Genomic DNA, 25,570 nt, shown 5'->3' with positions numbered 1-25,570 from the left:
AATATATTTGGTGGGAAAATTTGAAACCCCCTGTATATATATATACTCACATATCTACATATACAATTAGTTCTCGAATTTTACCACGATATTTTTTTTTTTTTTTTTGTAAATCTCTTTTCATTTTTATTTTCATTAATTAAATATAATATCAAACGGGGGACGACCCTACTAACGTTATTCAACGTTATTTCAAGCATTACAAAGAGAGAAATGAATTATCAGGAACAAAAAATGTGTTAATAATATTACGTACAGGAAATACGGGTTCTCACTTCATGAAAGAGAGATTGGAACGAATTGATTCGCAAAGGCAGTAACCACACCTGTACTGTGTACGTATATATGTGCGTATATATATATACATATATATATATATACACGTTTTCGTGGTGTCGTCTTTATTTCTCTCTCTTTCTGCCTCTCTCTCGTTCTCTGTTCACTTTTATCCGTGCATACGAGTCTAAAGAAGATCGTTTCTCACATCTTCCATTTTATTTGATCACCTACTTATTCATTTCTCCTCCTCATCATCATCGTCCTTCGTTTCTCTGGGTTTTTGGTTAAACTTTCCTGCGAGGTATCGCTTCCTGTTCTGCAAATCTCGATATTTGCTGCCGACAGTTTTATAGAAAATAAATTCTTCACCGAATACCAGGGGTCTTATTGTTGAAGAAGCAAAAGCGACCCTTAGCTTTTCAAAGCTAAAACGGCTAAGGTATCCTGCGTTCTAAATCTTCGTGTAGTAAACTATTGTTGTTTGTCTCAAGTATAGACGCTGGAGATGCCTCTTCGAGTTGTTCACCACTGCTAAGTTCTAACTGACCTGTACTGTCCCCGCTGTTAGACCCACACTCACCGTCAACGAATCTACAAATAAATAAAAATATACATATTCTTAGATTAACGTATTTTATATTTCGATTACTAATTCTAAATGAAAAGGAAAAAAAAAGTATTTTTAATGGATATTATTTTTATATGCGTGTAGTAAGTTACTGGTAACCCACATGTAACATCATAACATTCTACAATATATATAGCTAGAATATTGTGGGAAATACCCGGGACAGTTTCGTTTCAACAACGTTTGAGAATCAGGGAAATCCCTGTACAACATGGGCCGCAAGTGAAAGTTTTGAAGAATTATTTTAATTCCGTTATTTCGTATTAAAGTGAAATTTTTACTCGGAATTTTTTAAATTGATTTTTATTCATTATTTGGTACAGACAAATACGCGTAGATACGAAAAAATATATTCGATCGATTCAATCATCGTTTTAATAAACGTATTTCTTTTTTTTCTTTTTTTTTTTTTTTTAATAAAAGATAACAATTATAGAAGAAAAATTGTAAAAGAAAAATAATATAGTATTTGTAATTTTGTAAATCTTTTATCCTGTTTTTTTTTTAACTTGTTCTTTTTCAATCGTATAACACAAATTCGCATAAAATAAAATATTATTGAAACCTGAAGATCGTGTAATATGAAAATTACTTGGATTTACATGCATAATCACTTTTTTCTTTTTTTTTTCAACTTGAAACAATTCGTATTAAAAATTTCACGAATAAGCTTGTTAATAAGCTAATCTTTTGGTTGTTTTTAATAACAGAATTTTTTTCGACGAGACTTATTTTTACCAAAGTTTGTGTATCGGTCGAATGTTCGTCGATAAATCGAGATATCATAATTTATCACCGATGACACTTTCAAATTTCAGAGACTCGATCTTGGCCTCGTGCGGCCTTACCATTAATAATCGAAATCGAATAAACTCGAATAAACCTTATGAGTTCCATGCACTTTAATATACGTACTAATTTATATTTTTGAATCCGTGGACTTTATCAAGGAATTCACTTAACGAAATAAACGTTTCGACTTGAATAATAAATTTGGTAATTTTTTTTTGCTTGTTACCTGTTTGTAGAAAAATATATGTTAATTATGTCCGTGTGTGTGTGTGTGTGTGGGTGATATTAATTGGTAGCAAAAAAAAAAAGAACTAAAAAAAAGAAATCACACAACGTGCCACTATGTTCTTCTTTGAATTTATTTACTCTACCGCGAGTAATTTGCTAATTAAAAGTGATGTAATCACGCCCGTTACGTAACGGTAATCAATTAAAAAATTTGTCTCGGAAAGATTACACATTCTAAATTATAGTCCGATTACTATTGTATTATATATATTTTTGAAGTTTGAATTATACAAACATGACACGTTATCGCGTCTAGTTGTGATAAGGGAACAAAAAAAAACAAAAAGGAAAGAAGGATTTCCGATAAATAAATCGAACAGAGCGTGTCAACCCTTTGGTAAAAAATACGGGCGCCTGCGTTTTTCCATTCTTGACCCTGGTGTCATAATAAATCATGTCATGATCTGCATAAAACGTACATTAAGTATGTATTACATTTGTTGCAACTGACATAACTCGTTTCGATTTAAACCGAGATTATAATTTTCTTACTTTTCATCAAAATCAAATTTTGTAACGCTATATATAAATAATTTTCTACTGATAAAATAAATATAAAGAAAAATATACGGATATATATACGTATACACTTTTAAGTATGGAACTTGAAAGTTAAATATGACATTACAGAGGCTTAAAATGAAAGATTGACAGAAGAACACACACGTTGCTGTTACTTTTGTGCGAAACTCGAGTTAACTCTATTGTTAATAATATATATATATATATATTTAATATTTGATACGTGTGCGTGTTTGTTCGCGATAGATCGCAATCGAAATAGTCGGAGTAAAGCCGGTCGTTTTATTTTGGCAAACGATGAGATAATATCCGCACAAAGTACTTACTTTAGTAGCAAAGGTCGTTTGATAAAATGCCACTTTAACCGTTTTTAATGTCAATAAAAAGTATTAAATATGAGAAATAATATATTATAACAAAGTTTATCGAAAACACGTTTATGTAGAAATTTCAATGGGGAATAAAAGATCTCGCGTTTATAAAAGCACAACTTTCACGATTTTTATTCTTTATTATTAACTTAGAAGTCACGTTAAAAGTCATCGATTAAATAGATCCTGTCTTTTTTCCTTCGTTATTTATTTATTTATTTATTAATTGATACATTAATTTAATGTTATATTCGAGTACGAAAAGTTAGGTCAGATATAATGTAACGTTTCACGTTAAAATTTCGAATTCGTGAATAAAATTGGCTTGTTGTTAGTAACGTTGTCAGATTAAATAAAACATACAATTTTCCGTATTGAACGTTCACACGGGAGTAGATATACGACATGAACACGAATGTATATACACATATATATATTCATGAGCATTTATAGTTTCGAAAGTCAGTGAATATCGTCGATAGGAGTGCTGCGATTGAGGAGAGTTCTTCGTGCAAGTGTATCGTAGCTTATCGATGAATTTATATAACTTGGTAACTCAAAAATCAGTAAAATAAAATGATAACAAACAAACCAAAAAAAGAACCAAGAGAACGAAAGTAAAAAAAAAAGTATATAATTAATACCGTAATTAATACCAAAATTAAAATTATTCTAACGTTTTAGAGAAAATAAAGTTACGAAAAAAAAGAAAAAGAAAAAAAGCAATCATACTTCTAAAGAAATTGTTTAGTCGTTTATCAAGAAGAATATATTTTATTGTCTGTATGTGTGTTATTTCGAATAATAAAAAATTTTGTTAAGCATATCCGTTCGAGTTTTAGTCTAACACTTAGATAACGAAAAGCGACTCGTGCATCGTATAAATGGATTTTATCGAAAAATCATGTTTGCTAAGTCGTTCAACGTTATCGACTATTTTTCAAACGAGTTTATTAACTATACAGACGTGACATTTACACGTTTTAAAACTCATATTTTTGTCTTCCTTTTTTTCTTTCAATCGTACGATCTCCTTACCGAAATTGATATGGAAGGTAAGATCACGAAGGTGAATACCGAACCGAACATTGAGTTCACGGATTTGCCGTTATAGCGGTGCAAGCAGAAAGAAGGAATGGTTGAGCAGTCGATTGACCTAATTACGATGTGAATAATCGAGAGGAATACCGATGCAAAGGTAACATCCACGAAGCAACTTTCTTACGAAAGTTTGAGAAATGTAGTTTATGTCGAGAGTAACGTGTAAAACGCTATCGAACGTGTTGAGATTGGTATCGGTCATTGAATTAACATAAAAGAAAGATAGAGAGAGAGACGGAGGAATACAATTTTTAAATACAAAATATAAGACTCTAATATTTTATGAAACTTTTCGTCAACTCGTACTAAAAATAATATTCTGTATTTCAAATAAGAAATGATAGTATTACCTTGCATCAGTATGCAATCTTGATGCAACTTTGTTACTGTTATAAATACCATGACGATCTAATTAAGATATTGAAATGTGTATTGTGAAAAAAATATGGAACATTTATATTTTTCGATGTTTGATCACATCATTGACAAAATCGTAAATATAATTTTGTTTAAAATTGAAACATAAGAAAAAATATAATCGATACGAAGTCAGGAAAAATTGTTGAAGAGTTTTCTGTCGTAATAATCAAGAAAATAAAAACGATGAGACGTATGATGCTGATGTTTGCGGAAATATTCGAACGATTTCGTACGATTCGAGGAATCGCAAGAAACAAAAAAAAGAGTACAACACGCGTTCGATCATTCCATGAACGATCGACGAACGTCGTGACACGCATGCACGTCGATCGTTTATGCATTCTCGTTTGCTGGGAGAAAGAATACAACGCGATTGATTCTTCGTAAGACACGTGAAAACTATGTGACGAAATAACGGTGAAAATCGATGAAGAAATAAATATTTAAGCCGCCAAAGATTAGATCAAAATTGTTCATTTTCTATTTTCACTAGTAACAAACTGATTACATTATTATAATTTTTAAAGCATAACGTTATAATTGAAACAATACATTAACTGTGTGCAAGGAGATTGTAAATGCACTGACAATTAGAGATTTTCAATTTGACTTTTATTATTATTATTATTAATACAAATCTAATGAATATGTATATTTATAATTTAAATAACAACATTTGTATTACCATGTTTATAATCGATATAAATTGAAATTTAGTATAATTAATTTGTAATTAAATTCATAACTTTTTTCTTTTCTTATTTCATTTTTTTTTGCCCCTCTTCAATTTTACGGACGTATCTTTTTTTTTATAATTAAATTAATACTTCTGCAAGCCAAACAAGCAGCCTAAACTTGTCGTCGAAAAGTTTTATCCAAATTTTACGAATAATACGAAGAATATATATATTTGTTTAAACGTGCAATTACAAATAACGCGGATTAAGACATTACAATAACGATTGGAAACTATAAAAAAAAAAAAGTGTGATAAATAAAGAGAAAAATTTATGATAGGCAATGAGAATAAATACAAAGTAGACGAAAATATATGGCAATTTGAAAGGTGAGCGAAAAGTTTTTGAAATATTTTTGAAAATACCTTGATCAGCGCGATACATAGACGAATAATATACTGCGATGTGAAATTCTGCTGACATGAGTGAGCTACGACGAATCGCAACGAGGATTACGAAATTGTGAAGATTTTCACGTGGATCAGAGATGGTAGTAAAGCACGTGAGAGAACGAAAGAGAACGAAAGAGAACGAAAGAGAACGAAAGAGAGAGAGAAAGAGGAAAAGTAATGTGCTACATTTCTTCCACGAGATCAGATCGAGTAAGAAAGGATGAAGTAAGTTAAGTAAGTATATAAGTGAGTATGTAACGATGGGAAGATATAGAAAAAAGAGAGAGAGAGAGAGAGAGGGAGAGGATGAAAATAAAAGCACGTGTCTCTCTTTCATCAGTGGGAAAAAGATAAGAAAAAAAAAAAAAATATGAGAAGGTGTGTAGGATGGACAAGAGCTTGTACAGTAAGTGGCTGCACTAACAAACACACCAAGTGCTATAAATTTTCTTCTTCATCGTTTCGCGAATATGTTCCATATTTAAACATTTTTTCGCTCTATTCATTTAACATCACTTTTTTGTTCTTCCGTCAAGTATATTTTAAATAAGTATATATATACAATGTCATTTGTATAATTAACTTGTTAATGTCAATATGCCAACTATCATATAATTTAATAGACATTGTAAATCTTCAACTGTTCATAAGAAAATACAAAGTGACCAGTTAAATGTATTTATCGTTACGTTTAATATATCTTCTTCTTACGTATCTAACCGTATGCATATGTAATAACAATTATTATACCTTATAATATGTAAGAACGTTAAATGTATGGAAAGTTTTTTATAAAATTATCGATCATTAAATTTACAAATGATATTTTGATATATAACGAAGTTTAATTATTTATAATAGAAATAATATTTAATAGAATATTTTCAAGAGATAAAAATATAATATAATGTAACAAATAATAATATAATAATCGATAATCATATAATAAAAAATATAATAGATCATTTAAAATCGGTGCTCAACAAAGCGAAAGGAGGATGAATAAAAAGAAATGTAAGAAAGAGAAAATAAATAGAAAATATATTATATATAATATGTAAAAGAAAAGGAATGGCAATGAAGCATAACGCGAAGTCGAAGAGAAATAATGTCGACACTATTCGCGAACGACAACTACGACGAAGACAACTACGACGAGGATCGTGACGCGCGTCGCAAAAGTCGATTATCGTTGCCGAAGAAACGAAAGGATTTCAGGTCGATTTCGTGAGTTAGAAACTTTCGTATTGGTCGCACGTCGAATGGAAATCGAGATCTTACTATACATGCACATGTATATACTCAAGTCTCATTCCTTTCTTCTTATTCGATAAGAAGAACTTTTTATTCTTATTTTTCAATTTATTTCAATTGATCAAATAAAAAAAAAATACAAGAAACATTGCAAGGTGTATCAAAAGTTCGCTTTACCGAACTGACAAAATTGTTAACGATTTTTTTTTTACCAACACTGTAAATGGACGAGATTGTTGGATTAATTTACCGGTTTTATTACCAGTACTTGGAGGAGTTCTAAATTTGACACACACATTAATGAATTAATATTAATTTTTTTCTTTCCAAAGCAACTTTTGGGATACGCTATTATACATTTTTAATAATACTTACGTGTAGGGTTGTTCCTCGCCACGCATCTCGCATATAACGTTCGTCAACGCCATAATATAATTTTTAGCCAGCGTTAATGTTTCTATTTTGCTGAGCTTCCTCTCCATTTTGACGTGCGGTATTACTTCGCGTAATTGCTGAGAAAAAAATTATTTTTTGTTTTGAATAAAGGATATTCATAATAATTCCTCCTTGTATTTTGTCTTCAACAAATTATTCTCTTCACATTGGTGTGAATTTGATGACGGAAGTAAGTAGAGGACTGAGTTTTAAGTTTTTTTTTGTTTGTTTAAGATGCTCGAACTGGCGGATTACCTCGAACGCGTCGTTAAGCGAATGCATCCTCATTCTTTCTCTCTCGTTACTCTCGAGCCTTCTGAGGTTTCTCTCGCGTGCTGAAATTCCGCTCTTCCGTCTCCGCGTCGTTGGTGGCCCACTGCGATTTCTTCTTTTCGCTTGCTTCGGGCTCCTCTCGCTACCGCTACTGTCACTCTCTTCTCCCACCTTGGTTTTTTACATCGGAAACAAATAAACAAACCCCAATATTCCTATTTTTATCCCTTGAATTATTGCTAGGATTCATGACAAAGTTGATTCAGTTGGATTGACTGTGCCGAAATTCTGAACCCGGATCTTCCATTTTCCGAACAAATGCTTTTATTTCATTTAATTATCCAAGGCCCCCCTCGGTTTCTCAACTTTCTCACAAATACCTGTGGTTTTTATTTCTATCAATCTTACATTATTTTTTTATTTTCTTTTTTATTTCGAAAACAATGAATTAAGAGAAAAAATAAAACCACTGATCTAAACGTTATTCGATTACACCTTCTTCTTGGTACAATCAATCGGATCGATAACGTTCATATGTTCGATAAGATTCGAATAAAGATTTAAGAAAAATTGCTCTATCATCGATAATCGATGATTAAATTTATTGTTAGATTATAATTGTTACATAATACAAAGTTTTCTAATCCACCGACAATGATATAGTATAATTTTTAATATAAATTTACAAAGCGAACATTTCTTTTCGAATTTTTTTTTTTACGAACGAACGAACGAAGTATTTAGAAGAAAGTAAAATAGAGACATGATTTTATTATTCAGCTGTATCATTTCTATAAAGTTTTTTTGGTTTTTTTTTTTATAATAAACTTGTGTCGAACAACGTTACTTTTATAATAACTTTCGAAATCGTGATTCGGTTGATTGCCAGCGAGGAATTAAAATACATTCTGATGTTCGTCGAACGAGCAGAACAAATTTTCAAAACGAAATTGATAAGATTAAGAATGCCGTGATATCTGACTTAATTTGTCACAGTACGCTATTGCATATAGCGTTTACTGATAAAAAAAAAAATTATTTACTAACCAAGGAGCAATCGAATGTCTAAATCGTTTATTCTCTTGACAGTTTTTAAATAAATTTTCATATTTTTTCGATTGAAGTATCGATATACGATAATATTTATGATCATTCATTAAGATATTATTTATCATCTACAATTAATTTCATTGCAAACACCAAATTTGAAGTAAAAATAATTTGTGGATTGCTATTAATAAATTTATTTTTCAAAATGAAAAGAAGAGGTGTTTTCTTTAATTAATACAGCGAACGATGAATTATTTTGTTTTTTTTTTTTTTTTTTAATCATCCCTTGAATTATCGTCGATGAATAATAATGAATATGAAAAAGATACAGAAAAGTTTTGTATATCAAAAAAAAAAGAAAAATACCTCGGTGCCAACAACATGATGGCGACTTCGTTTCCCTGTAAGCGAGTCAACGGAAGCGTCGTCTAAATCGATGTACATCTCCTGATCACCACAATCCTGATCGCTACCAGACAATCTTTCCAGGCTTCGCATTATCTTGACAAAAGCCGTGTGACACAAGCCACCTGCTGAAAAATACAAGAAGAAGAACAAAAAAAAAAAGATATCGATAATTCTACGAAGAGATATTTGAAAGAAATATATTAAAGCTCGAAAATAAGAGTTTAAATATTAATGTGTATTACTCGCGCGTTTATACGTATCACGCATTGATAAAAATGAAGAAAAAAATGAAAAAGAAATAAAAAAGAAAAAAAAAAAATAGAAAAAAAAATAAGGAAATTCATATTACTATCGGAAGAACATTCGTCGTGACGAATTTACACAGTTCGCTTTATTATTACGCCACTAAAACGTTGTGTAATATTGTAGCAATAATATTTCTCTAGTATGTCAATAGCTTCGATAATGGCAAGATGGACACGGTTGATTATGAAAGTATCTAAACGGCCTTTACAATTCTATTACTTTCTTAAAACAAAGCCGGTAGTCGGTCGACGTGTTTTAATGGACGATAAATATAATGAAAAAAAAAGAAAATAAAAAGAAAAAAAACAACAACAAAAAAGAAATGAAATTTTTCGTCTTGTGATTTTCAATAAAAATTTTAACGGGAAAAACAACTTAATGTTTTAATGCAAATACGCGAAGACAGTTTGGTTCCCCTTATGACGAGAATATTAATGATTAGAAATAATGACAGAAATAATAGATAGGCTTGGAATTGTTACTTGCTCGTTACACATATGGTTGTTCTGGTAATAATGTTTCCTACAGGTTATCGTACTTTCTATAGTAACAAAGAAAATGCTTCGTAAGATAAATTCCGTCGATAGTATCTATTTGCGAGGTCGAATGCACTCGTAAAGAAATAAAAATATTCTTTAGCATAATTGTGTATATAACACACACACACACATATATATATACATATATAAAATCATTATCAATCTGGTTCAGAATAATTTGAACATTTTTTTTGTTGATATAATGCAATCGTGAATCGTCCGCTTATCGATACCATAAAACGATTTGGTTTGTTTGTTGTACCTCGTAAAAGATAGTCAAGGATATGATTCTTTTTTTTTTTTACGAGTCTAAGTTATTAATATTATTCTAAAATAGGGGAGAGGGGAAACAACAATTTCATATCGAGGTCATCGAATGTAATCCGGTAACTATATTTTACGCTTTTTACAACTGACTTAATTATAAGTTCACGATGCGCGCGTTGTTAGAATGATTTTTCTATGATCTCATTTTGATCTTATATTAAGAATTGCATACAAAAAATTATATCGTACTTCCGATCGAGATATTGATTTTTGTATATTATAAAAAACAATGACGAATGTTTATAATAATGTAAAAAGAAAAAAAGATAATATATTATACTTCGAATCGAGATATCGATCTTTATATATATATATATATTATTAATCTTGACGTCTTCCTGGATAATTCAAAGAATATCGATTGTATGAAGTGCACTTTGTGATAAGGAGATATTTACTGTCAAAGTTCTTATTAGAAAATTGTAAAAAATATATAAAAGAGAGTGAAAAGGAAATTGTACGCTCGAAACGAAATAAGAACTATTGTACTTACTTACTTACTTACTTACTTACTTATATATACTTCGTCGTTTGATATATAGTACATACTTGTAAGTAACAAACGTAGGAGTGAAAACGTTTTGATGAAACGAGAGATAAATTGTTGCGGGGATCTCCCTGAAAATCTTATTGTATGTACTATAAATCGTTTCTCGAGACGATCAAAGACTGTTTTGCTCACGAGCCGAGGAAAATAGTAAAACAGATAAAGAGAGCTTGGGGGGATAACCCGTATATTTTTCTCGCGTAAATTAAGAATTTTTTTTATTCATTTTTCACCGCTTTTTTTTTTTGATTAATAAAATCTATATGAATAAATAATCGATCACATTTATAATATATTCGATTAAAATGTCAAATTGTGAATAAAATATTTACTAAGATATTAGATTGCCACCATATTATTTTACTCTACTAGAGTTCAATAATCTTTTTAATTTTTTGGAACAATCTAATAATCAACGTTATATACAAAAATTGAACAATTTGAAACCGGTTTGAATCAATATTACTACACGGATTTGGAGTTCACAAACTTTATATTAATTCTTAACTAACCGGTTCTCGAAAGTGGATTATATTTCTATCCATTATCAGAACGTTGTTTTTTTATTTTCTCAGAGCAAGTCTAGAATATGTGTCATAATCGCAATTTACGTACGATCTCACCGCGACTTTCTTGCAATCTCCTGTTGTATAGGATATCTGTAAAGGTTGGATTACTCGATAATTATGGGTTATTAATGACTGATTAATAACCTCTTTAGATTTCTCGAGATTCATCATTGTGATAACGTTAGTTAATTGGTCGACATTAATAATAAATACATATCTATATAATAAATATAAAATATGAACTTCTATTTATTTAATAAACATTTATAAGAATCTTTGATCAAGATTTTATATAAAACAAAAATGGTCAATACAAATAAATATTTTTTTTGTGGAAGGTAAGTAATAATTATTAACAGTTGTGCTCTAATATTTTATCATATAAATATCGATCATTAATAATTGAAAATATTAAAAATGGCAATTATTTAAAAATGAGAAAATTAGCAAAAAGAAAGATGGTCGCGAGTTAATCGAGAAAGGAAATGCAAGTACGATCGAATCATCCTAGTTTTTAACTGGTTTCCAAGTAGATGATTTTTCGGTTCATGTCAGCTGTTCATAGAAAAATGGTATGAGACTTTCAACTGACTGTTGTGAGTGGAAGCCTCGATTCGCTGGGATCCGTCAGCTAACTAACTAATATAAGAGGAGAAAGGTATTTTCGGCTCCTCCAACGAAACGGCTTTTAAATGTGTCGCACTATTATTAAGGTCGCCTCATAGACTATGCCGTACGATTGTAAGATAACGCATTGTCGAGACAAATATGCCTGTGCTTGTCGTCTTTTTACACACCACGTCCGCCTACTGTCTTTCCACAGACACAAATAGTGAGAGAAGAAGAAGAAGAATCATAGGAAATCTTTTCATATGTCTGTTTAACTTTCATTTTAAATGATTCACGGTTGACCTCAAATTTATACACCATTACCTATTTACATTTAGCTAGGTTGCTGCTCTATTTTATAAAATTGAATATAAATATGATACGCATATAAATACATATAATATTATAATACATTAGTAACATCTGAAAGCTTTTCTTTTTCTATTTTCAAACCCCCATTTCCATTTTCGTACTTTTTTTGTTTTTTTTTTTTTTTCATTTTAATATTGAATTCATTTAATGCACTTTCCATTCGTTTGATCAATATTTTTCACATATATTTTTTCTAAAACAAATGATCTCACTATTCATGAATATTTTTACGGGTCGTCGGAGTTTTAGTTGACAATTAAAAAACAATAAAGGCGATCACTGCGACATCGATTAAATATTCTTACTTATTTATTTGTGAAGCTTTAGTATGAAAAAAATAAAGAAATAAAAATCGAGAAGATTTTCCGGTACTATAAATATTATGATCTTAAGAGAATAAATTTTTGATTATCGTTTTTAAATCAGCACGAGGATTATTTCCTTGAAAATAAATGTAAAAAAGGAAAAAAAAAAAAGAAAAAAAAAGAAGAATAGATAAATGATAAAAGGTAAACAGGATACACGCGGTCCTCCGGTACTCAACGAGATCGTACTCACGTCCGTATAGATCCGGTCAGTGAATTCATTCGGGTGGAATGCAGTCGGCGTCCTTTCCCAAACGTTATCGGTCTTTGCGTATTTCGCTTCTCGTCGCGTCTCGTCCTACGCACGTGAATACTTTTCATGCACATTACTACAAGGGAATGCAAACGTCAAGATCTTTTCAGAGACGAAAACACGAATGAAATTATCATCGTACGTCTTTTAAGTTTGTATATTTTATTTATATTATTATATTTTGAAACTATTTATTTGTGAAATACAATCGAGCGTTGAAAAAAAATCTACAAATAATCCGGACTCGCTAATATGTCTCGACTTTTTTTTTTTAAATATACGATTCGAAGTAATCTCTTATGAAATTAGAAAAAGTAGAAAGAATAAAACAAAAAGCAAGAGATTTCGATCGCTAAAAGACTTATCTCAAAATTGTGGTTTCCTGCTTTTAACGTGCAACTCTTATATAGACACTATCTACACTATCCAGGCATAAGAGGAACGTTTGTTCAATTAAATTTCATGCCAACGTTCCGCTCAAAGTATAATCCTCTAATTAACGAAACGCGTAAGAGTGTTAAGTGTCATAATTAATTGGACCGAAATACAAAATACAAAGTACTGCTTATTCCTGTACAATGTTATAAAGACTCTCTCGAATATAATTTTCAACGATTTCTTTTTTTACATTTTACAAATATTAACCTCCTTATTCTCGACTAAGTAAATCTTATCTTATATCTTTAATTGTTTTTCTTATGTTTTTTTTTTTTAGTTGATAATTAATTACATTCAAAGAAATATATTATAATTAAAATGAAAGAGGTTATTCAAATGATCCTTTAGTTATTCATAATTTTAAACACAAAATGAAAATAATGAACAATTAATTATATTATGTGAGAAATAAATAATTACCTTAGCAGTTGACTTATTTCCACAATGTTAAATGCTTTATTTCCACTTTTCTGTCACGTCCATGAGTCATTCGCGTATCTACAAGTTTTGATATTTCAGAAGATTCATCGATTTTTCTTCTCCCTCTTCTTCTTCTTCTTCTTCCTCCTCTTTCTTTTTTTTTCTCCACACAAAATCTCTTTCAATTTCCTTTTTCAAAAGAAATCTTCTTCCAGCGGAGTGATTTATTTTTTTCAATAGAATTTTCTTTCCTCTTCTTCTTTTTTTTCTCTTTTGTTCTCAGTTCAGGAAATGTTCGTTAATTTTTGTCATCATTCTTCGAATGAAAGAAGTTTCCCCGCATTTCCGAATTCTTTGTAATGTGTCAATGCTGCACCGACATTCGTACGACGTGGCTATTCCATTTCTACAACACGTGCCAGATTATTCGATATTGATAAGAAAGAATTTCTTTATTACAATACAAGAGTATACCGTTATTCAATTTTTAATCTATCCCCCATTTAATATATAAAGTATTTTTGACAAGTTAAATTTATATCGCGCAAATCTTTTTGATTAGATCGATTGATCGAAGAAACTTCCATAAAACGAATATAAATTTAGTAGACACCTGTTAAGAAATTAAAAGAAGTTTTTGAAATGCTATTTATATGTAAAATACAAAATGTTTGGTCTTATAGAAAAATTTGTCGGATAAATGTTAATCTATGCTGAAGAAAAAAAAAAAAGAAGCAATGAAAGAAAGAAAGAAAGGAAAAAAATGAAGACAAAATAAAAAAAACAAAAAATTAAAAAATAGAGGATAGAACGAGGATTAAATTATATTCTTCGTCGAGTTTGATCGTTAAATTATACACCGAAGTGAATTTTTTTTTAACATTCCTAACGGAATTTCACTTGGAGAATATAACGAAGGACTTTCTTCATTTTATTGTAACTGGTCGGGCAACGTTTTTTAAACTGCATCGGAAACTCGCGTTCGACCTGTTGCCTATTATGAAAATAATTGTCGGTGTTGTTCTTATATAACTTATGTCAAGTCGACGTGAGAAGGAAGGATGTTAATTTCGAGATAAAATGATATATAAACACGTGGAGGAAAATCGTCTCGATCGACAATGAATTTAATAGAAATTCGATCGAATCTATTAGGACTTTTTACTTGTATGCTATAGAAGTTTTTCGTGAGAAAATTATTTTCAATTCGTTTGATTACAAGAAAACATTAAAATAATATCATTTGATGTGAACAAAACACGTGCGTTAAAAGTTTGAGCACATGATTCGAAGAATAATTAATATTAAATCTATTGACAGTTTATCTATATATAATTATTTATATCGTAATCAATCATTAAAAGAAATAACATTTATTTTTTACGATTAAACATGGATAATAATAAATTTGGGGTATTGGTGTTTAAATAATAAATAAAATATTGTAATATTTATATAAGTCAAGTATGAAGGAAAGTAATAACGTATAATATTTAATTTGAAAAAGAAAGATAAAAAGAAAGAAAGAAAGAAAAAAAAATGAAAGAGAGATAAGAGAAAGAGAAAGATGGTAGAGAGTACTCGAGGAGCTCGAGAACGAGATTCTCTTCCTTTCTCCTTTCACTCGTTAATTTTTTTTTTCCCCGAGACGCCTCCGTCTCTAGAGTACGGCCTTCGCAATCCGACAGAGATCGGTGAGTGCCGGTGTGCTTTTTGACGATTTCATGCTGCATTTCTTTCAAAATAGAACACATCTTCTTCGAAGGAATTTTAAATTGACGAGACTGCACAAGCTAGCTGCTTAGGATAGCAAGTAAGTTATTTAATTAAACGAAACCAATCGAAAAAATATATCATCGATAGTTTTATCGGTTTGCTTGTCCAGGTGTAAAGCAGATAAGACGCCTGTTGACGAACGAACCATGTGTGGTAATTGAACGAGGAAAGACAAGTTAAATGAATAACGATGACGAATGAGAAAGACAGAATAATATTGATAATGAAGAAGAAGAAGAAGACACGGACGAAGAAGAAGAAGAAGAGGAAGAAAATAATGATGACGATTAGAAGGTGGAGGAGGAGGAGGAGGAGGAGGAGGAGGAGGAGAAGGTGAAAGAAATACGTAAAGCGGGGAATTCAAGGCGTTTGAGCGAACGTACGTTCGTGAACATACGACGACCGCGGGGCATTAACGTCACTGTTATCATCGTTTGTATTTTCCATTTCCCATTTTCAGTCCGATCGTCTTCTAAGAGTAGTGTTACGAGGTCATATCCGCATAAGAACGATAGAGCTAGGCCCGAGTATTTCTAACAATATTAAATCTTATCTAAGTATATGTTAGTACCTTTTCTTTATCTTTCTTTTTCTTTCTCTCTCTCTTTCTTTCTTTATTGCACACTCACTCTGTTTATATGAATAGAAATATTATTTAGTCGTGACTTTCCTTATTGGTATATAAAGATCATTAGATAGAAAGAGAGAGAGAATATATAAAATAGAAAATATTTTCAGTGAAATGTTGCTATCGATAATATGCGATTATTAAAAATATGAACTTCGTGGTCACGGGTGTAGGAGAGAACACGCGTTGTATCATAAATGGAAATCATTCTCGATCGGTCGTTCTCCCTTGCGTACACGTACTTTCATATAATCAAAAGAAACCGGTAGATCGTTCTTTCACAGTGGAAGTAAGTTACTTTCACGAGTGCGTTGTCTACGACTTTTAGTCATATCGGTTTTGTTAATCTCGAAAACTTCTATGTAAGTAGGTATCATCTCTTTCTTTCTTTTTTCTATTTTTCTATTCCCCTTCCTCTCTATTCTTACGTTGCTTTCGTTGGTAAGACTCACGAGACGGTTCTCGGTTAATTTTTCATTTGTATCGAACTTGTTGTCCGCTCGAAAAAGGATCCCCGCCGATGAAACCGCGAACTACTGCGTTAGAAAGTGCACTTTAAATGTCGGCTAGACTAACTAACGAATGAACGAAGTAAGGAACGAACAAACGAAGGAACGAACAAAGTTGTGAGTTAAATAAGCACCATCGATGTGTAGTAGTACTTTTACTTTCGCTCTCGGTAGCCGAAGAAGGTAACAATTTCGCTCGAGTTACACGCGAAATAGTATTTTTATATTTTTTCCCTAACTTGCTTGCTTTCTTTTCTTTTCTTTTCTTTTCTTTATTTCATTTAATCCTTTTTTATATTCCTTTTCTTTTTATTACAATATAAGTCGCGCAACGACAACAACAATCACGAAAATGTCTCTGTTCGAAGTTTCCGTGCGAACGCGGATAATGCTAAGGAATAAATTTAAATAATGATACGCGAGCCGAATAATTTGATGCGAAGTATTCGGACAACTCGTTTCTGTTCCTCCTCCTCCTCCTCCACCACCACCATCACCATCACCTCCTCATCTTCTTCTTCTTCTTCTTCTTCTTCTTTTTCCTCTTTTTCCTCTTTCACTCTTCTCTGCTCCACTTCTATCTCTTTCTCTTCTACATATTTAAATCCTCGTTCTAATTATATCGACAACGCGCGTACATACTTTATCAGAGAGACCTATCCTGCAGCTGCCGATTTAAAAGTCGTTTTGCGAAATTAATTATCTCTTTATTTCTTTCTTTCTCTTTCTAAGATACATCGAAATGTAAGTACAAGATAAGTCGTCTATCACCAAATCATTTTTATACTATTATATATATATTCGTATAAACAGAGATTCCGAGCATATCCCTAAAAGTCTCGTCATAGATCGAAACGTCAAAACTCTTGTTCCTTGTTATCTCGCCAAGTTGAAGGAATACAAATGTAGAAAAAGTACGTAGACAAATTAAATAGAAAAGAGATAATAATAAAGAGAAGAAAATAAAGAAGAAGAAGAAGAAGAATAAAATATAAGATAACACACGCGTTTTCATTTCTAACGTTAGTTAAAACTTGGCGTCGTACCGTTAATCGTGCTGGATACTACTATTTCCTTTTCCCAGAGTTTCTGCCACTGGAACGTAGTATAAATGAGGAAAATAATCACGAAAAAGTAATAACCAGTATAAGAGGAAGAAAGGAAGGAAGGTAGGAAGGTAGGAAGGTAGGAAGGAAGGAAGGAAAAACAAAGGAAAAAACAACTAGATAGATATGCGCCGACACTGTTCACTGTTATACTATCTGCACACGGCCACGTATTATTATTATACATACATATATATATATATATATATATATATATAATATATATATTATGTACACCTGCCTTCGCGAAGTTTTGTATTCGACACTACGAGATATTTAATTGTAAAAAAAAAAAAAAACAAGCGCTACGAATAATCGCAGCTAACCGAGCGCCCGATCCGGACTGACTATAACTGTAAAGGATCGCTTGTTTCTGCCGAGCCGTCAACCCCCACTTCTTTCCTTTTCTTGCCGCCGACGCCACCTCCACCACCTCCTCCACCACCTCCACCTCCGCTACAAACCTCCGTCACCACTCTCAGTAACGTCGAAACAGATCGCTTGACCCCCACCACACCACTAACACTCATATAACTACTATACTACCGGCCTGGCTGGCATATAGGCTTTACCGAAACCAGTTCTCCCTGTTAACGCTGTTGCTCGATGCTGCTTTTCACCTCCGGCTTTGAAACAACTCTCCAAACTCGCTTCGGACCCGTTTCGAACCGTTTCACCTGCTTGGTCACTCTTGTGTCCGATCTTTTCGAGCTTTTACCTTAACCCCTCTTCATCATTATTTATACATCTTCTTCCCTTTTTCATATCTAAATAAGAGCTTTTTTTATTGTTCTCAATTTTTGTTCTTGTATGTATCACGAGGAAGAGATTGGGGTGCTTGAAATTGTTGAAAAAAAAAACAACATAAAATATAAATGAACAAACAAAACAATAAAAAAAAATGAGAAACTCGCTAACTTTCACTTTGACCAATGGGTCTTTTCAATATCGGACAGTTTTGTGGTATGCCTGATTGTAGATATAGATTATTGTTGTATTTGGAAATTTTCGTCGTTTGTTCTTTGTCGGTAGGTTTCCTTTTCTTTTTTTCTTTTTTTATTTTTTTCTTTTATTGTCACAAAAATATTTAAGTGAAAATTAATTACTAATGATAAATTATTGCGATGAGATTCTAATTTAAAGATGACATTTACAATTAGATTCTATTTAATCGTAACGAAAGTTTGATGACATCCACAAATAAATTTCTAGCTGAAATCATGTTGGCGAGTTTCCTAAGAATGATTCACGAATTTTACGGTATTTGCAGGCTAGAGCTAGAGTTTAGGATACACCAGTCGTAAAACTAACGGATCGTGTAATAAAAAGGATCCTTTAAACTATGTCTGCTACCTGGTGTTACTACATCAGCACGAAAAAACAACTTTTAAGATGGTCAACGACGTCTATACGGAATTTGATTTTTTGCCTTGTTATGTAAACAAGAAAAATAGTCGCAATTATCATCGTATATTTAAGCCAAATTTTATTCACTAGAGTAATCAAATATTTTCATCGATATAATTCAATCGTATAATTATTTGTCATTAGTAATTAATTAGATTACTAATATTCTCGTCCTTATTGTTGTTAGAAATTGTTAAACAATGTAATTTCTTTTCATTTGTAAAAAAAAAAAGACAAAATTTTAATCTCATCAAATAGATACACAGACCCTGTATGCCTCTTGTTACTATGTCAAATCGAAAGGTGTTTTTAAAGATGGCTAACGACGTGTGTACGAAGTTTGGTCTCTTGGTTCGTTGTGCAAGCAACAATGGTAGTCGCGGTTATCGTGTTATATCTGACCACAGAAAAACCACGTTAAAACTGATCCACCACATCGGACGTCCTTAAACGCGGTCTATGCGAAATGGAAAGCCGATGGTTACAATATAGTAATGCTAGATGTAAATTTGAAATTTAATCGCGCGTGTCGTTAACCTTTATCGTATATATCTTAAATTAATATATTATATTAGATGTAATTGCATATATAAAATGCAATGAAATTAGAAAAAAAGTAGAGGGGAAAAGATAAAAATAAAAAGAAAAGATAGAGGAGATATTGAAAAAAAAAAAGAAAAAAGAAGAAAAAAAGAAAAAAGCTCTTACACCTCGACGCGATATCAAAAATTACAGATACACCTGTTGCAAAGAATTTTTCTATACCGTATGTGCAATGACCGTGTAAATTCCCGTAATATCTGTCGACGCGTTAAGCACGTTTTATGGTTGACTAGATCATATGGACATTCGGGAGACAACTGTTACGTATATTTAATTACCCGTTTGCGGGCCATACGTTGCGTATCTACATAATTCTCCCATTGATTCGATAGCAATCGTTGCTTGCTATTATATCGAGACACGTGACACAGATACGTCGTTTGGGTGTACGCGATTACGTATTAACTTGTCGTATATTAAAAGGAACAAAAAATCATTGTCAAAAGAATCGATTTGCGACGATAAGTACTTATAATGCTAAATTTTTATTTCAATTTCAATATTTCATCGCGTATTTAAATATAAATTAATAAATTTTAATACACAAGTATTTATTTGATATACCTTATTTCTTTCATACGTAAATTTATATGAATATATTAAATTAGAAAATATATAATTATATAGATATACCCCTATAAAATACAAATTGAAATTTAAAAGCAAAGAATATTTTGATTTTATCGTAACGTAACATATATATTTACATGTATACACTTTACAAATGATACGTCCCTGTTCACACTCTAGACAGCACGAGCAAATGCATCTTATCGGTCCCACAAACTTTGCATAACTTTGACATTGTAGGAAATCCTTTTCGCGTCAAACTTCTTCTAGACAATTAGCTGTTCTGTTTCGACTGTAAACAATAACGTTTATCTCCTTTTACTTTTCAAAATGAGATGCAGACTCGAAAAAAGTCAACTGTTTTGCTCAATTATGGTATATGTTTAGAGATAAGAAAACCGAGTACGTATATTTTGCTTACCGGTGTGAAATAAAAAATAAAGTATGTTCTTTTCAAATCCTACATTCTCACTAACGTAGCAACAAGAAATATAATTTTCATCGATTTTTAGAAAAAAAATTAACGAGATACTTAGACCTATTGTATATATATATATATATATAGTACTTACCTATGTATGAAACACGTTATTACGCGAAAAAATAAACAAAGATTTTTTTCAAGTATTACCAATGACGTTAATTCGCTTAACGGCAGTAAGCCAAGTGGAGGAATTTAAATTCATACGATCTTGCATACGTAATGACAAATATATCAAACGGAAGTAGTCGCTATGTGATTTTTTTTTATTCATTGTAAAAATACCACTTGCACTAATTATTTTCTTTTCTATTAGCTATCAGTGTTACATTCAAACGATTGCATTATATTTATTATAGTTACGATGAGTTACAATCCTATTAGGTCAATATATTTTTTTATTTGGTTATCTGTATTTTTATTAATTCGTCAATATTCATAATAAAAATTATTAACATTATTTAAATAATATAATATTATATATCATTATCAATATATTATAATCTTAAAGTAACACTAATATATTATTTTATGCAAATAAATGTTTTTTTTTTGTTGTTGTTCCCTCACTATCAAACACACGTGTGCATGTGATAGGCGAGATCATTTACCCGAAGTCGAGAGTCTTTTTCCTCTTTCTTGCTATCTTTCTCTAGATATCTTAGGCTTTTTACTGAAAATAATCAGTGCGTGAAGGCGACTAAGAAAGTTAACTGTTAGCGATAGGTACGCGAGTTACAAAAATTTCAACGTTCCCATACTTTATCCTATCTCGAGCAAATGAATTGAACAGGAGGAAGGAAGAAGCATCATTATCGCGTGCTGATAAGCTAACTATATATCTAACAATGAGATAATATCTTACCTCTCTGTGAGTATATTTATATTTTTCTATGAACTTCGGGAAACCAAGCACCGATTCGAAACTCGTATTTTACTGACTTATTTTTATGACGTTGATTAACTAACTCTTATCAAAGTTTAACCAGTATTAAGAAATGTCTTTTAAATCCGTGACGTTTTCTCAATAATTGTTAATAATAATTTGAATAAAAAATATAAAATTAATTAGCAACATAATAGAATAAATTACTTGTCGTTTTATTGCTCATGGATACATCCGAGTATTATTTTAAAAAAAAAATCAAAGGTAACATTAAAGTCACGGTGTAAGCGAGTAACGAGGCGCACAATTCTATTGCGCAAAGTGCTATTAATTTGAACGTTGAAAAAGTTAATATATCCACCTTGCTTTTATCTGTTACGTTAGAAAAAGATAGAAAAAAAAAAAATGTCAACTTTACTACTCTTGTACTTTTTTTTTTTAATTAATCTTTATGATCGGAATAACCAGTTTGCAGTTTGCTCCTGTAAGTAGCAATGTAAGACAAGCATAAACGGCCACTTCGGACATATGAGAACGAGTCATGTAGAACGCCTACGCAAGGGGTTAATCTCGTCCAACGATTAATATGCAGCAGGTGAATGTTAAAAAGTATGCGTCAAACAAACCCGACTTCTAAGGCTATAATTTCTAATATTTCCGTAAGTGATCATTTACCCTACGTTCCGCGCCTATCTCGTATCTGTATTTATATGCTATACCTATAATATTTTTTTTATTAATTCTATTTTTTTCCTTCACCTACGTATAGAGGTAAATAAATCATATCATAGTTTATATAACAAATAATATATTTGTAAGAGAAGTATGCAGAAAAAAGTAGTCTTTTCTAGATTACTAGCCAGTACTGTGGTTGCTATGGACAATGTACAATAAAATAAATTTGTGTATTATTACACAAATGTCACTTATATTTATTTCATGAGAATTTATAATATGAGAGCAGGGTTGCATTAGAGTTGCATATCGATGCAATGTATATATTATACATTATTATTTTATCATATTATCAATATTGTGATTATATTGATTTAAGATATGAATTAAAAATTTGTTTAATATACAGATAAAATAAATAGAAATTATAAAATGTGATCAATTAATTGTCCAATATTATGATATTTATACTCTAAATCACTTACGTATATATCTAAACCAGAAAGTGATACAATTATTGTTGTATTCGTTATTCTTTTTAAATATCAAGCAAAAATATTCGCGTCTCGTACAGCAAGATATAACTTTTCAGTTATGACACACAATTAGCCGCATATATATTCCTAAAGATAGAATCCGTTTCTATTTTTTGTTATAGTCTTTTTAGAATTCGAAACTTCAAACTTCCCAAAGTCACTAACACAAATATTAATATCATCGATGTAAATATCTTTAACGTATAGTTAATTAAAAGGGGAAAGCAGTTGAAATGGTAAGAGCTAGCGCATCGTAGAAAACGAGATATGTAAAAGTAAAGTATATAGGCAATTTGATATATTAAAATGAACGCGATCAACCAGGAAGAAAATAAATCAAAACAAATATATACGTTGAAGTTATTGATATATATCTAGCCGATATGAACCGATTTCATTGTAGTATGTAAAAAGGCAATCACAGCTGGCGTTCGATAGGTAATTACTTTAGTGCCGCTAACGAGCGACTAATTACAAATGCCAACTGCGCTCACGGCACTGAACACGTAACTAAAACGATCGAGCTTTCTTATTAGCGAATAAATCGTAACGTTTACAAGGGGGTAGGGGGAGCCTGTTTTTGCCAAGAGTATACTTGATATACTCAATTTATATATGTATGTATATGTTACTGTCCAAGCCGGAAATCAGTCATTGCTAGTAATTCCTCGGCATTACTATGAATGCAAAGAGCCTTCAGACGAAGTCAGAAATAAGACTTTTTGGAGAGTTTTTCCTAGACATCGAACATAATACTTTGATATTCTATAGAATATCAAATTACTATTTAAACAACTTTGAAAATAATACATTCTCGGGCACAGATTGCAATGCTGTAAATTGTACAACTTTGCTATTTCTTTGAAAAGTTTTGGTTAATATTTTTTATACTAAAAGTGAATAAATTTTAATGATTTTTATATTAAATTAAAGTGCACTCTTTTGTCTACACGTAGAACACCATTTTGAGTTATAAATATAGCATGTAAAGTTCAGAAAATGTCAGAGAATGCAATGCTGTAAATTGTGCATCTTTGCAATTTCTTTGAAAAGTTTCGGCAAATATTTTTTATACTTAGAGCAAGCGAATTTTAATGACTTTTATATTAAATTAAAGTGCACTCTTTTATCTACACGTAGAATACAAATTTGAGTTATAAATCAATCTGCAAAGGTTTCTGAACTTTACATGCTAAATTTATAACCCGATATAGTATTCTACGCGTAGACAAAAGAGTGTACTTTAATTTAATATAAGTTTCATTAAAATCTATTCACTTTCAGTATAAAAAATATTTACCAAAACTTTTCAAAGAAATAGCAAAGTTGTACAACTTACAGCATTGCAATCTGTGACGTGTGTCTGTGCCCGAGAATGTATTCTTTTCAACGTTGTTTAAATAGTTATTTGATATTCTATAGAATATCAAAGTATTATGTTCGATGCCTAGGAAAAAATGGAAGAATTTTTCAATTTCGTCTGAAGGCTTTTTGCATTCATAGTAATGCAAAAGGAATTACTAGCAATGACTGATTTCCGGCTTTGACGGTAACATATATATTATTCTGAAATACTTTCCTTCACGATGCGATCGGAAGATCGGCGATCTTCGTTGAATGGCATGGACTTCTTTCAAAAGAGAATACGAGCCTTTCAAACGCTACTTACAAGATCGTGTTTCTACATTTCGACGCTCCGTTAACGAGCTTACTCGAGTTAACTACCGATTTATCGTCGCTATGAACATTTTTCTTTTATTTTCTTTTTTTTCTTTTTTTTCTTTTATTTTGCATCGCTTATTTAAATGTACAAGTTACGTAAAGTTCGAGGCATATATAAATTCGTATCTCCAATGGGGAAAGTGGGATATATCGGTTCGAGTGAAATCGAGGGATGGCATTCTAAAGTTTAATTTAAGTGTCTTTCAATTTCTTCTTGTTTTTTTTTTTTTCTTTTTCGTTCAATCTCGTTATGGAACACGCTTTTTATTAATGTTTTTTTTCCTTCTTCTTCTTCTTTTTTTCTCTCTTAGCGACTTCATCCGAACGCAGGTTGCAGCTGCAGACGACGCATCGTGTGGGAAGAGACAAGAAAAGAAGTAGACTCTCTCTCTCTCTCTCTCTCTCTCTCACTCGTATGTGTAAACGTCCTCGAAACGCGTGGGAATGAGTTTCCTTCTCCATCGTGTAAGTTTTACGCGATCCTTCCTTCGTGTATGGATTGCGTGAAGAATGCGTTCTTCGACCGATTACAGGTCATTATCTTTTGCCGATGTGGATTTAAATCACTCGCGTGACCCGCATTAAAATTAATTGTCCGAGAGCACTGACCGACCGGACGAGATTGCCAAATTTTCTATCCACTTATTAGTCACCACGAGAATAATACTTATATTTATTTGGTTATGCATTATTATTTCTTTTTTATGAATATTTATTTAAATAAATGAACGTTATGCGAATCGGTATCTTCATATAAATGAAGTAAAAATGCAATGTTATACATACCTAAAATACACGCATAGATTATATACTTACACAAATATTAATATATAATACTTGTAACTTTCAACGTGTTTATAGTTTCCGATATTCCTCGTGCTATCAGTGTTGACACAGTGCACTACGTTTTAAATCTATTTTTCACGTTACTAAGAACGAGGAAGTGACGCTTCGTTATGTAATATAATAACTTCCG

The 25,570-nt window shown here is 31.2% G+C and overlaps 1 protein-coding gene across 4 annotated transcripts; it reads right to left on the bottom strand.

Annotated features, from left to right (window-relative positions):
- Positions 1-422: 422 nt before the first annotated feature.
- LOC106794073 (protein dimmed-like) lies at positions 423-18,015 on the bottom strand. 4 transcript variants are annotated; one of them, XM_014761490.1, is made up of 5 exons: positions 17,655-18,015; positions 8,909-9,075; positions 7,475-7,663; positions 7,160-7,296; positions 423-870 (listed from the first exon to the last, which is right to left on the bottom strand). In XM_014761490.1, the coding sequence occupies exons 1-5, from the start codon at positions 17,899-17,901 to the stop codon at positions 714-716; spliced, it is 897 nt and encodes a 298-aa protein (XP_014616976.1). In that variant the 5' UTR covers positions 17,902-18,015; the 3' UTR covers positions 423-713. The 4 variants fall into 4 exon arrangements, with proteins under 4 accessions (XP_014616976.1, XP_014616977.1, XP_014616978.1 ...); XM_014761491.1 differs by lacking the exon at positions 17,655-18,015 and adding an exon at positions 13,696-13,872; XM_014761492.1 differs by lacking the exon at positions 17,655-18,015 and adding an exon at positions 13,696-13,872 and having other exon boundaries at positions 8,909-9,072.
- Positions 18,016-25,570: the final 7,555 nt, after the last annotated feature.

Source organism: Polistes canadensis, unplaced genomic scaffold, assembly GCF_001313835.1.
Source record: "Polistes canadensis isolate GaletaPanama2010 unplaced genomic scaffold, ASM131383v1 scaffold_22, whole genome shotgun sequence".
Taxonomy (NCBI): domain Eukaryota; kingdom Metazoa; phylum Arthropoda; class Insecta; order Hymenoptera; family Vespidae; genus Polistes; species Polistes canadensis.
Note: the sequence above shows the minus strand (reverse complement) of the source record. Positions and strands in the feature narration are given on the sequence as shown.